The 13,941-nt window shown below is 40.8% G+C and overlaps 1 protein-coding gene across 2 annotated transcripts in view; it reads left to right on the top strand.

The window, feature by feature from the left end:
• ARHGEF26 (Rho guanine nucleotide exchange factor 26) overlaps positions 1-13,941 on the top strand; it is a 60,061-nt gene that overhangs the window by 16,966 nt on the left and 29,154 nt on the right. For both annotated transcript variants that reach the window (XM_083849538.1, XM_083849537.1), the window contains 2 exons: positions 2,026-2,082; positions 5,811-5,971. In XM_083849538.1, coding sequence (XP_083705664.1) covers positions 2,026-2,082; positions 5,811-5,971 — 218 coding nt within the window. The remainder of the gene's footprint in view (positions 1-2,025; positions 2,083-5,810; positions 5,972-13,941) is intronic.

Genomic DNA, 13,941 nt, shown 5'->3' with positions numbered 1-13,941 from the left:
TGCAGAGTTAACCCCTCGTTCTTTTTGTCATTTTCTCCTTCTTGCCATAGTTGAATCGGTCATGACTGAGCCTCTGGAAGAAAGCTGTCCAGCGTGATGGGGAGACAGCAGTAGTAGCTGGAGTGTTGTCCCTCTGAGTTGTTTTTTTTTTCTTGCTATCTTCTTAGCTTATATTAAGTCAGTGTTGATGGCATAGCATCACAAATGTGATTTATTTTTTTTTAGTCTTTCAGCTGATACGCTTTGGACACCTTAAAAATAGGAATTGAATTTTTTTTTCTTGGGGTATGCCAAAAGTAGTCTCTGTATTTGGGCCTCCTTCTTTCTGGAAGCTTTGCAGTTAATTCAGTGCATAAGCTAGAGCCGTCTGCTTCTACAACTAATTTATATGTGCACCTCGAATGCACGCACACATGTATGACTAGATGATAATCACAAACACAGCTTATGTTTTTGGAACATAAATTTAGCAGTTGCCACATTGTTCTCACTGGAAATTTACAATTGCTCTATTAACAGGAAGCATTGTAATCTCTTGGATATCTTCATAGGTATTTCCTGCGTCAGCATATTTTTAGAAAAGTCTTCCATGGCATCCAAAAAAGACATTTTACTTCCTCATGAATGCTTTAAAGCTTTCAGGCTGTTGACTGAAAGGTGGTTGAGTAGTTAGTCAGCTAACTAGTTCTGCCTTGGTATTCAGAAGTGTATGCTCGTGGTGAGCATGGGAACCTGTAACATATTCAAAAGAGCAATTGCTCAGATACATTGGGATATTTACATTTTCTTTGTAAGTGTATATTACCAAGCAACGTGCCTGCAAACTGCAGTGCAGCACCCTTAATGTTATGCCATCTTTACTGCTGAGCCTGCTGTCCAGGTTTGTGGTGGCTGGTACGCAAGAATAAAATTACAAATCACATATCCTTTAAAATCGAAGGAGCGAGTGGTGTAAGAAGCAGCAGCTGTCAATGATAGTATGTTAGGAGCTCGTGGAGAAAATCCAAAAGGGGAACGGGAGAATGGAAGCACATCTGTTAAGTCTGATGAGCGCCTGAGTTCCCTGTCCTGTGCCACGCTGCAGCTCCACGCGTAGTGCTGTGCCCTGGCCTCTTCCCCATCTCCTGGTTGGGGTCCTGTGCTGGTCAGTCCTCTAGAAAACACACAGAGCCAGTCCCTCCCTGGTGTTTGGCCTCCTGTGTTTTTGAGTGTTCTGTTAAATGGCGTGATGCACTCGATTCACCCTGGGAAGGGACGAATCACCCTGGGAAGGGATGAACTTTGCAAGTCTGTGGCGTGGTGTGCAGTAGCTGAGCACTTGGCCTCAAGCTGCAGGGTGTGCAGCTCAGGCTGGCGTTCGTCACGGTCCTGTGTGGAGAGCTGGGGCAAACATCTCGGCTGATCTGGCTGTAGGATGCAGAGGGAGGAGAAACATCATCGTAGGGCTGGGGATGGTAAAAACACAGAGGTGTTTACTCAGGACTTTGCACATCTCTTTAGAGTGAAGGTGGAGCTTCTCCAGAATAACTCTTGGTCAACAAACTACCTGCCTAAAAGACCTTTAGGTGTGTTTGTTTTACAAATTAAGATGCTAAGATGTTTCAGGCCAACCAGAAAATAAACCTTATGATAAATGTGTATCAATCAAGACATCTGTCTTAAAAGGAGAAAACAGTTTTTACTCTTCAGTGTGTGTGTGAAATCCAGGAGGGTTGTGCAGGGTGGCAGTGATTCAGCTGTGAAAGCTGTTGCTGTAGAAGTTCTCTGTGTGTCCTATAGTAGTTTTTAATGACTTTTTTTGTTCTTTGGATAAATATTATAAACATTCAGTTTTTTAAACATTTATTTCTGGTGGTTCGTTGTTGTCTTCAGAAGTGGACAGATTCTTTATCTGAATTTTTAGTTCAGTACTTAAATTGTTGTTTCTTAGTGCAGTGTTTTAATAGTTCTGTGTTTTGGTTTTGTTTACTTTAAATTATATGTTTTCTACAAAACGTGTTAAAATATATATATATATTTTTTCAGGTGAAAAAGAATGGATTATCGGAAACAATCAGCCAGGAAGAAAGAAAAAGACAAGAGGTACTCTTTTGAAATAACACGTTCTTTTTTTGTTGATAACTTTTTTTTTTTCATTGTTAACTTTTTGTTTTGTCACACACGTGCCTGATTTAACACTCTGTATTTGCTCATAAGGAGGCAAGTTCAACACACTGCTTCCTGTCCTAGGGTGAAGCATGCTGTCTTCTCAGGGAGAATATAGAAATGAAACCTGTCTCTTGCTGATGTGCACAGATCCCTGCTGCATGTCTCCTGCCAACACCTGCAGGTCTTGCTGGAGTGGTTCCTGGGTATGCTCACTCCAGCAGGTGTAGCCTGGTTGATGGTACTCGGTAGCAGCAGACAGAAGCAACCCTGTTCTGTGCTGGACTGGGAAGGTGTAAAATTAAACCTGTGTTCACAGAGGGTAGGAGGTTGCAGATAAAACAACCTTTTGCAGGGCCCTTTAGTTGTAACTAATCCTGTCAACAATTCTGAACGTGAGCAGTGTGCATCTAGTGTAACTAACGTATTTCTTTCACACTGAAATGAAGTAGGAGCATCCGTGCTGTCAACAATACAGAAAACAGCAGCAATTACTGATACAGTTATCTTCTCTCTCTGTCCCTTTCTGTCTCTGTCCCTCTCTGTTTCTTTTTTGCACCTTTTGTCCTCTTTATCTGCTTTCCCCTCTTTCCTTACTTACAGGGTCTATGTCACAATGAATGAGAGGTGTTGAAAAGAATAGCCTGACCTAGCCAGCTATTAGATACCTGCATTTCTTGAGGTATGTCCTTTAATAGGGGGAAAAAAAAAGGCGGTGGTTTTTTGTTTGTTTGTTTTATTTTGTTTTTTAATAACAGTGCTGTAGAATTACCTGCCATGGTAATTTGCTCCAAAATTTCCTTCAGGACATACCTCAGTGAATGTAGCCAGATGAGATCCGACTGGGGTTTTCCATGAATCATAGAATCACAGAATGGTTTGGGTTGGAAGGGACCTTAAAGATCATCCAGTTCCGCCCCCCTGCCAGAGGCGGGGACACCTCCCACCAGCCCAGGTTGCCCAAAGCCCCATCCAGCCCTGAGCACTGCCGGGGATGGGGCACCCGCAGCTCCTCTGGGCAGCCTGTGCCAGTGCCTCACCACCCTGTGTCGTTCGCAGGCATGTGTATAGCAAGCCTCAGATGCTAATCTAGCTGTGACCTACAGCTCTGGTGTCCGGACCTGAAATACAGACACACATTGCATATACGTGATTAGACAGCAGGGGGTTGGTTGTTTGTAGTAATCCTACATTTTCTTGACTATCTTCTGCTTCTGGGGGCTATCAGCTGTGCAGCAGTTCAGGCTATGTGTTCTGCTTTTCTGTCTCCTCCTGCTGGAAAGCTTTGAAATACAAGCCATTTATTTCAGTCGTATCCTTTAGAAGCCTTTAGTCAACATTTCCCGGAGCCAGATTTACATATCTTCAAAGAAAACAAGTTCTTTAGATGCCTTTTAAATATGAGGTCTGTAATGTTACCAGAAATGTTTTCAGCTTGGCATTTTTTTAATTTGAATATTAAAGGCCCATCCTTTCAGAGAGAACCTAAAGAAATATTCTTAAGACTTAGTTGTGCTATTGTGGTTTTGCTTTATTTCTTTTAAATTGCCTTTTGTCAATTATTTTATTGTCTCTTTAAATTGCTTTTCAGTCTTGCATTATTTTTGCTATCATAATATATTGTCACTGCAGAAAAATGTATTTGTTTATAGCTTGATTAAATGTCAGTGTCCTACATTCATAGGCATCCCATCTTTCACCAAACATTACCGGCTTAGGTCTCTGCATCTTTCACTTAAAGAAAATGCATCATATAGGTAGAGTGATGTGAACTGAAATAATTTTCAATAGATAGTCCAGTTTTCTTGCAAGCTGGAAACTAACCTTATGCGTGTGTACAAACTCCAGTGTGCTTCTGGTCTCTTAAGTTCTGTAGAGTGTCCATCCGAATTCAAGTATCTGCTTGTGCTGATAAAAACCAAGTTAACCACAACGTGAGTTCATGTGTCATTCAGAGGCTGTTAGCAAGCAGCTGGTAAATACCACCACAGCCTCTGCTCGTGGTGCGGTTATATATGTCAAAGTTGAGATCGTTTCTTAATCCTTTTTTATCCTCCGAAATGTTTGGGTCACGGGTAAGAGGATATCCTCTCCCATCTTAGGACATCGGAAGAAAATGTCCCATGTATTTCTGACTGTGCTAATGACTTTCTGTCACCAAACTGGGCGAAGTCTATGAGGGCCCTCAGTAAAAGCATAAACAAAGCCCCTTCAAAAAACAATGGGAGTCTGTATGTTCTTCCTGTGTTGAAGGCTGCCTGGTTGGAAACCAGTTAGTCAAAGCACTGCACCGCTCTCGAGGCAAATCCTTTCTCTGTGGGCACAGCAGAGAGAAGCATGAGAGGCAGAGGGGAGTACCCAGGAGGACTGCCTTCAGCATGCCCGTGGTCTCTGCTGGTTTTATACCTGACTGGGGGAGATCAGGGTTTCTCTAGAGCACGTGCATCAGACATCCAAGTGAACTCCTCTTGTAGGCTGCTACTTGCAGACACTCCATCCCACTTCACAGAGCCATGGGCATTATTGCTAGGTACTCAGATCTGCAGTCGTGCATCCAGAGTACTTACTTCTCCTTCGGTTTAAGGATGCCTGGAGAAGCTAATTGCAAATAACCAATGAAATTATACATGCAAGTAATATTGGGAGCAAAGTTGTATTGTCTTTGCTGATGGTATTTTGTGTTAGTAATGTGATGACAAAATGTGGCTTGGTGGAGCTCATGACAAAAGTGGTCTTGGAGTTTTGTTTATTTTTTTTCCACCCTGTATGTACAAGAACTCCAGTGGACTAACAGCAAATCAAGCCTAGAGAGGTAAAAGATGCCTAAAAGCTGGAGGGGTTTCTACATCAGGGAATAACATTTCCACTGGAACAAGTATGTGGATTTCAAAGTCCAGGAGTCCACTAGAAGTTTGCTTTGTGTGCCAGCCGGCTGATGGAAGTTACAGTGGCTTTGGTTCCTAAGTGGTGGGCTGATAAACCGGAGAGAAAGTCGTCACGGGGAGGTGAGGGGAAGCACTGGAGGTCTGCCACTCAGCCTGAGCTGCCTGGTGTCTGCTCAGCCTCCAGGCTCCTGTCGCAGCCTCAGATATCTCAGCTTCTCGTATGCCTGCTCCTAACTTCGTGTGTTAAAAGTCGCCAAGGTATCAGTGTTGATAGATGACGAAAACTGGAATTTTGACTAAAACTGGGATTTGCTTTTCTGCAGATGCTTGCGGAAGCAAGTACATTTTTAAGTAAATAACCTTCCAGCTTCTCTTTTAAGAGAGCAAAAGCTAATTCTGGCTGGTGAGCAGTAGTATTAAGATTTGAAGCTTCCAGGCAGACCACAGAAATGGACATGTTTGTAAATTTAAAACAAAACAAACTCTCATGTGTATGAATAGGGAGTGATCACAGCTGGTGTTATGTTGTTGTCCTCAAAGACCATTTGCAGTTGTATTGAAAAGTCTCAATATAGCTTTTTTTCAAGTGTGAAATCATTAATTTCCAAAGGTAAATGATAAAACTCTCATGGAAATGAAAGCTTGCATTACAATTTCTAGTTTACATCCAATAGCTCCTCTTTGTATTCCTCCTCTACATTTTCCTTAAAACAAACCAAATAAAAACCTACCCCCACCTAGTCAATAGTAAGTCTTTTCTTTTACTCTTCCACTTCGCAGGCAATATTTGAAGTGATATCTTCTGAGCATTCTTACTTGCTGAGCTTGGAGATTCTGATCCGGATGTTCAAAAATTCCAGAGAACTGAGCCTCACAATGACCAAAACGGAGAGCCATCACCTTTTCTCCAATATTACAGATGTTTACGAAGCAAGTAAAAAGTAAGTGTAGAAATACAAAAATATTTTTTTAATTACACCTGATGATTACTAATAGTAGTCAGAATTTCTTTCAAGCAAGTAATAAAATGTCACGTACAAAATTGTGTTTTTTTCTGTTATCACAAAATGGAGCAACAGCCACAAGGTTGAAACTTCAGTAAAAAGTGTATGCCTAACAATTTAAGAATGAGAAGTCAAATGTTCCACTTGTTGAATATTCAGAATCTTAGGCTTTCTATAGGCTATAATTGAATTAGAATGGAATTTGGTTCTCTGTGCTTTGAGAGCGCTGTAATCTATGTGCTCCACAGTGCTAAGAACTTCCTTAACATAATGCAAAAGCCAAGGTTTTGATTTTACTAACCATAGATTCTGGTTTTGTGATGTGATTAAGTCTCTGTTTATTTGGATTATATTTTCTTGTTATACCTGACAGCCAGCTCCTTGGATAGCAGAGCTTTGAGTGCTATTTATGATGTGTGGTAGTATTTGCAGACTCAGGCAGTGCCTCACCTACGCTCTTGTTCAGAGAGTCATGTTGCTCTTATTTGGAAAAATTTAGCTTTTCTTGTTAGAATACTCTCTGTTTTTAAAGTTGAACACTTTTTTTTTTTTTTTTGGTTTGTTTGTTTGTTTTCTGGCTGTACTGGTTTAGTAAGGAGAGCTTACAGGTAGGCTGAACTAGAGATGTCCACTTAGCACATGTCCACATAGCAGGTAACCATCTCCTCCAAAACTGCCATGCTAGTTTGAAGATGTAAAACACAAATAATGGTGAGCATGCACGTGTGTTTGACAGACTGACAGACACACCTTGCTCCCGTGTTTGAGCTCTCGTTTCATGAGATAGATGTGGTATTAGTTTATCTGAAAATTGGTAGGGATGGAAACAACATGGTGTATTTCAGTAGCAGTAAGCATCCTTCACGTCCGAACAGTTCCACAGCTAGATGCTGATACATTAAGCAGTTGTACTTAGTCTCCACAGTCTATGAAATTAAACTTACCCTGCCCCTATTAAACTGTTAACAATTGAGCAAGAGTTGCATACTTGCCCTTAGGAACTGACTTGCCAGTGTTTAACTTAATCAGTTGAATCACTGTTTACTTTCTCCTGAGCACTCAATGTGCAGCATACTGTGCGACTTTGGTATCTTTTATGTAAACAGCATAGGCGTTCTGTTCTGCTGTTTATGAACGGTGCTGCGCATGCCATAGCACCTGGCAGCAGAGACTTGTGTTTCTTTTTGAAGGAAACATGACTTATGCTCAGATCTGCTCTGTGGTTTGTTTGTTTTTTAATTTCTTCAGTGTGAAGTCAATAATGAGAGAAATTGATACCTACAAATGTGGCCTAATGAAAAGGAAACGTTTACAGATCTTGCACAACACAGATGCGGAGAAGCCTCTTTTGTTATCACTAATAATTATTGCCAGAATTGTTTAATATTTCCAGTGCATGCGTGTGTGCACTCACAGCGTACTTCAGGGTTATGAGAACCTTAAACTCTTCAAAAAGTTGTTTAATGAGGTTTGGTTTAGTTATCATTTGCTTGGTGCCTTGGTGTGATCAACAGCAGTACTGGAAGTTGAATTCCTGTGGCCGATATAACTAAAAAATAAAAATGTTCATGCTTGTTTTCTTGCACCTTATGTCCAGTTTGAAGTAAAGCGTGAGGCTAAAGGATGCACTTGGCCTAGTTAAGATATTGTTTGATCTTCGTGGCATTGTACAACTTGAAATGTGCCTTGCTTTGTTTCTATGGAACAAAAAACACCAGCCTCTTTTCAGAAATGGGGCTACTGGTTGGATAAGGAATCTGTCAGGCTAGGAATATGTCTGGAGTCAGTCTTTTCCACCTTTTCATCTTTCTTTCGTCCCTTTTGTTTCCTTCTTGTAGAAATCATGAACTTCTGAACCTTTAGCATTAAACCTGTATTTAGGGGGTCTAATGTGTTGTGTGAAGCGCAAACCTAAGGTAGGAGCTGTATGACGGGTGTACATTTGGAGTTACTGGGTACCCCTGCACTTCAGCATCCCTACGTTCCTTTTGACTTCTCTCCTTTTCCTGTAGTTGAGGCCTTCAGACAGAGGCTGGGTATTTTCCCAGCTAATAATTCCCACCCCAGGACAGAGAGTTACATGACGGCGGTGTTGGTGGGGAGCACAGACTACCCAAGTCCTTATTTTCAAGGAATAATACTTTTTAAAGGCATCTGTTTACCTGAAATGTGACTTGTAAAGTATCGTGAGCGCATTTTTTGCTAGACAAATACTGATGTTACATACACATCATGTGTTAGGGGGTAATTGCCATCTTTTTAGATAGCTTAATAGAAACCAAACGTTAATGAGCCTGGAGACCTTGCTGCTCCTTTGGGATGGTTTGAAGACACAGTTGAACATATTAGTATAATTATGTATGCGAATAGGTATTTGTTTTTTCCTGTGTTTTCAGAGAATGAGCCTTCAAACCCATTAAACCTACTTTTAAATTGCTCACTTAAAATATTTAAAGCAGAGGTGGAGGGGGTAGCAGTATTTTTAGGGGAATTCTTTAAAACCCTTTTGATTAATAGTCTTCAAAGGCAGTGAGAGGGGAAAAAAGAAAGAATGGAAAATACCACACTAGCCTAACATTATAATCTTATTCTCTTTTGTCTGGGAAGCGTAGTGGCTTAAGAACTTGTTTTTGTATAACTTGGAGTAAAAACAGAATTCGTAACTCCTTTTTAAACTTAAATGAAAGCATATTTTGTTTCCTGAGTTATGCAATACTGTTAAGCTATAACAAAACTTAGTGCTCACTTTCTACAGCTTCATTTGTGTAAATAGTGCAAGTGGCTTTCAAACAAAAGCCTCTTTATCAATAAATACCTCCAAGCTAACTGCCACTTCTCGTTTTCAAGCTCTTCTAAGCTAGCAAAACTCATCCTTTCGTTACAAAAGTGTCATAAACTTGGACATTTGTCACATTACATGTGCCGTATTTTAAGCAGCCTTTAGTTTTCTTAAAAAGACAAAATAGCTCTGAGGGCATGGGTGTAGTTATCAGTGGATTTGGTTGCTCGGACAAAAGTTTAGGGAGCTGAAGAGCGTGAACTGATAAAAATGCCATCTTCAGTCACAACTGCTTGGAAGTTGTATCTAGGAACTTTGACTCAGAACATGTTTAAGGGATGCTCTCCAGAAACGCCAAAATGGCTCGTAGTGCATGGCAAGGCCATTCCTAACGGAACAAAGCTGCCTTTGTTAGAAGCTGAATACAGACAGTAAAGAGGTCTCTGCTTTCGGGAGGTCACTGGAAAGTTTCTGACGGTGGGTCTGAATAGCCCGTGCAGCTTACATCGTGTTTGTGTATTAAAACATCCTGAAAGGTGGCTTCAGGAAGCCTTTAATTGTGTATTTGCCTGTATGTGTAGCGTAAGAGCTCGTAACTGATAGAGCACAGAAATCACACGAGTGGCATCCAGAGCCAGTGAGAGCTGTTAAACTGAGATGTGAACTGATCGGTATGCCAGAGGTCAGCTTATTCAGAAATAAAAGCTTGTGTAGTCTGAGAATACTGCACGATCCATCTCATGAGTCAGAAAAACTCTCCAGTCTCAATACGTGCTGCAAAAGAGGTCAGTTTCCCAAGAGCATGCCTTGGGAATGGGGAGTTACAGGGAGATGAGAGAAACGTCTTGGAGAACAATTGGTCTGACAGGCCAAATCAGCAAATTTATAGGGGGATGGAGAGCTTAGCTTTTTATTTCTCTCTCTGCCATTAGGCTAGCAAAAGGCAAAAAGCTTAGGGAATATCAAAAGGTTAACGTTAGCAGAAAAAAGCAAGAACAAAGCACATTTGGACAGGTTCAGACTGTTCAAACTCTGTGTGTTGATTCCATTAGAGGAGCCTGTGTGGGTTTGTGAGGTCACTTAACACCTCATCTGAGCATCTTAACTCCGTGTGTGGGCGTGTCAGGATCCAGGTAAGCTTTTTTATATCACTTTTCTGTAAATTAGCTTAATGTTTCACCTCTTTCTGGCATCTTTATGTGTAGTGTACCTTCATCTTTCCCCATGGGATAACATGGTCCTAGTCTGCATTTAAGTGTTTGCATTGAGCATTAATGCATTATATAGCATTAACCAGGTATTAGAAGCTTTGCTTGGAGAGAATGAAGAATTTTGTTACTTAGCTTCTTTGTGAGATTGGGGGGAAAAAACTGAAACACTAAGATTAGACCCTGGGTGGAACAGGCAAACTGTAATGTGCAGAAGATGGGGCATTTCACTGACCACCAGCAGGTGCTGGTGGTCACAGACCATATGGCACACTTGACTTTTCTTCAACATGTAGAGCACTGCTAAGTTTACAAATTGTGATTTTTGCCTTTCTCCCAGCCTTGTGCTGCTGATGGGGACGTTTTTGATTGTCAGGAGACTCCAAGGAGTCCAGAGGACATACTGTAGAGCAGTGAGTCCAAAATGCCGTTTGTTTTTCTCTAAATTTCAGTTGCTGACAGAACACATTTAGGCATTTGTGTCATATTGATGGCTTGGGACAGTTCGTTTATTTTTGCATTTCCTCGGGTTGCCTCCCTCATGGTTCAGACATCAGTGCTAATTGCTGAACTCTTCAGCTTTAATATCTAGGGCTTATTTGTTTGGAGAGTTCTTTCTGCAGCTGAGAAAACTCATTGGGTTGACCTGTGCTGTGGTTCTTTGCAAATGGCTAGCAGTGCAGGAAAACAGTAACTTGAACATAATATGCAGCTGGTGCTTGGATGCCTGACCCAGGGATTTTTTTTTTTATAAAGTAGCTTCATTATTTGAGACAGGATTAGATAGAGGATTTCGATATTTGGGAACTGCCAGTCTGGACAGAATCATATTTCCCTCAGCTTGGATGAACAGAACTTGAGAGCAAATTCTCTTTTAAATGAGTTTAGAAATTTTTATACCTATATATATAAAATAACAATTGAGTAAATACCTAGCAATTACCTATGCAAAAAGTGCCTTGAGAAAATATCTGGTTTTCCAGAAACTATGAAATGCCTGTATGTTCAAATTGCTCACTTAAATACCTCCAGAGGAATACCCCAAATTCACAGATGCCGTCCATCACCTTCATCATGTGTCTAAACTGTGGCCAGCTGTTGCCAGATGCAGGAGAACAAAACAACAGCAAGGTGGTTGTGCGATGGCTCCCACGGTGGCTGGAGAGTGGTGACACTGCCCTCTCGACTGTGTTCGAGTCTGCTCTTCCTCCTGCTTCCAAATTGCCCTTGTTGGTGACCCTGACTTCGATCAAAGCTTTCCTCTCCAGTGGCTCTGACGCGGCACCTGCAGCAATGGTTGTGACCAACGTAAGGAGGCATTTTTTGGCTGGTATCTATGGAAAACTTTCTCAGCCCGAGATAATTACTGTTGATAGTGATCTCTGCAGGGGTTGCCAGAGATGGGTTATTTCTACTCTTAAAACACCATTATTTTCCACTATTTTATTATATATATTATGTAGCATTTTACTATAATACTGGTTTAGAGTAAAAAAGATAAACGAAGTGTTTTTTGGTATATTCCCTTGTCCTGTGTAAAATCCCTTTCAAGCTGCCAATTGCAGTCTCTGGTTCAATATCTCTCTGAAAGAATGCAGCTAAAAGTAAAGAAAACTGAATGTATTTGAGGTTCCCTTCTGTCTGACTCGTGGTCCTCTGTGAAATTCAGTATAGTTCTCGTGTTAGATTGCACGGTTTCTCTGCTGGCAGCCTGATCTGTGCCTTCACAGCTGAGGTGCTGTGAAAGGTCGTTTCTGAAGGGGCCTCCTGGGGATCTGCAGGAATACTGTGTATGGCTCACGAGTGTTGGTGCTGTTCGCTTTTAACAGAAACTGGCCTTGCATGTGGCATTTGCAGTCATGTATCTTACTGGTGAGCTGAGCCTGGGTATGAAGTCAGTTGTAAAGACCAGATGGGACTGGAAGACAGAATAAACTTGTGTTTTCTCTCAGACGGATTGTACGGTATCTTCGAGAAACACCAACATAAAGCTTCTACTGCCTTTGGTTGTGTGCTTTTTGTTCTTTTTTCCAGTGCTGGATAAATGAAATTTAAATATTAGTTGCATAAAATTTGTATTCGCTCAAAATCTGGTATATCCTAGAGGTAATTTGTGATGTCATTTAAATGCTGACAATGTAATTGTTTTTCTGTTTCTTTCTAGCATCCTGCCTCCATGGTATTTTACCCAACAGATCTTGAAATGCTTATCAAGCTTTGCATAGACAAAGCTTAATCCCTTTAAAATGGTAATAGTTTGTGCAATATTTTAAGGAGACCTTCAGATCATTTCAATGATTGTGTTTACTCATTTTGATAGTTAAAGTACAGACTGTGTAGCAGGATTTTGTTTAAAAAAAAAAAATAAAAATGAAGGCAGCTTGTTTGCCTATGTTTCCCACATGCTTGGAGCTACCACCTCCTGCTTTGCTCAGAGTAGGCTCTTCAGGGGATTGTTTCTGAATGATTGCATGCTGAAGCAGTACATTAAGTATCTTGTTTGGGTTTTAGGGTTTTTTATTTGGCAGTGTAGATGTACCCTGTGTTTATCATCTTTTTACCACATGATAAGAGACCACCACTTGCCAAGGTCAAGAGTAAGAGATGAAAGTCCCCTCACCATTTGCCAAGATCAGGGTAAGAGAAGAAAGTCCCCTCATTACAAACTCCAGTACTGACCGAAGGATAGAGGGAACCCATTCTTGTAATGAGTTTTATTCATGAGTTTTCCAGAGTAAATCGGGGTGTTTTTTCAATGCATTCTTCCCCCCGCCTCTCCCTGCCCCATCTTCCCCAAAATAACGTGAGCATTTGCATGTCCAGGGAAGGAATTGAGCAGCCCTGCTCAGCCCTCCTGTGGCAGGGTTGAGTTCACCTGGAAAGGTGAAGACGTAGGCTGCACCTGTAACCACTCATCTGTTCCGTGGGTTACTCCGTGTTTTCTTTTAAGGTCTGTGCAGTCTCTCCCATGTGATACTGTTCCTGGTTCTTTTTTTTTCCTCATCCGCAAAAGATGATTCTGCTTTGAAATGTCAGCTAATTGCCATATCATCTCAACTGCATGATTGTATGTGTGCATTTTTATTGAATTGTCGTTGTGGTTGCTAAAGCTTGATGATATTAACAGTGTTGGTCAGATGAAAAGTAATTCAGTTTTGTTTTTGACTTTACAAAAGCAGTCAGTATTCTTGAATAGTGGCCATTAAAATGTTATTTTATTTTAACTCTTTAAAGAGGATTTTAGTAATTTTTTTTACCTATCTGCACTTGTATTCAAAACTTCATCTGAGCTCTATCCTCTCAGTATTCTTCATGTGTTCTGCTGCAAAAGTTATTTTTGACAAATTAATTGTCCTTGTGTCCTTTTCTGAAAAATTTGTTATTGAAGAACCATACTGTCAATTTATATTCCCTGTGAAAATGCAGCACAGATGGTATGTAACTCAGTGTCCCAGAGTTTTATAGGGAGAGGTTCACTGTAAGGTCCCCTTGGATCTTTTCCTCTTGTAATTAAATTACTTGTCAGAACTCTTCTGACAGTCTGTTGTCTAGGACTTTGTGTCCAGTTTTTCTTCTATCATTAAGTACTTCTGGAGATACTTTTTTCTTATTTCTCCCGCTGAGATTCTCAGCCTAAGAAATGATGCATCTCTACCTCATGCTCAGTTAATGACTTTTTAACATAAACTCTATAGTTTCTTTTCATAAAAGGAAAAAAAAAAAAACAGCCCACAACACACACAGTCCAAATCTCCCCTCCACCAGTGACTTAGGAGAGTTTGTGTTCTCCAGCAACTGAAAGTTTTGGCATCTAATAAAAAATACCTTATTTTGAGATGGCATTTGTGGTGATGTATCTGAAAGAGCATGGTAAGAACAAAAAAGTTAGGAAAGATCTGTGGCATCTGGCATCACCAGGT

Source organism: Anser anser (assembly GCF_964211835.1).
Source record: "Anser anser genome assembly, chromosome: 9".
Lineage (NCBI taxonomy): Eukaryota > Metazoa > Chordata > Aves > Anseriformes > Anatidae > Anser > Anser anser.
The sequence above is the reverse complement of the archived record's forward strand: the minus strand, read 5'-3'. Positions and strand labels throughout refer to the sequence as shown.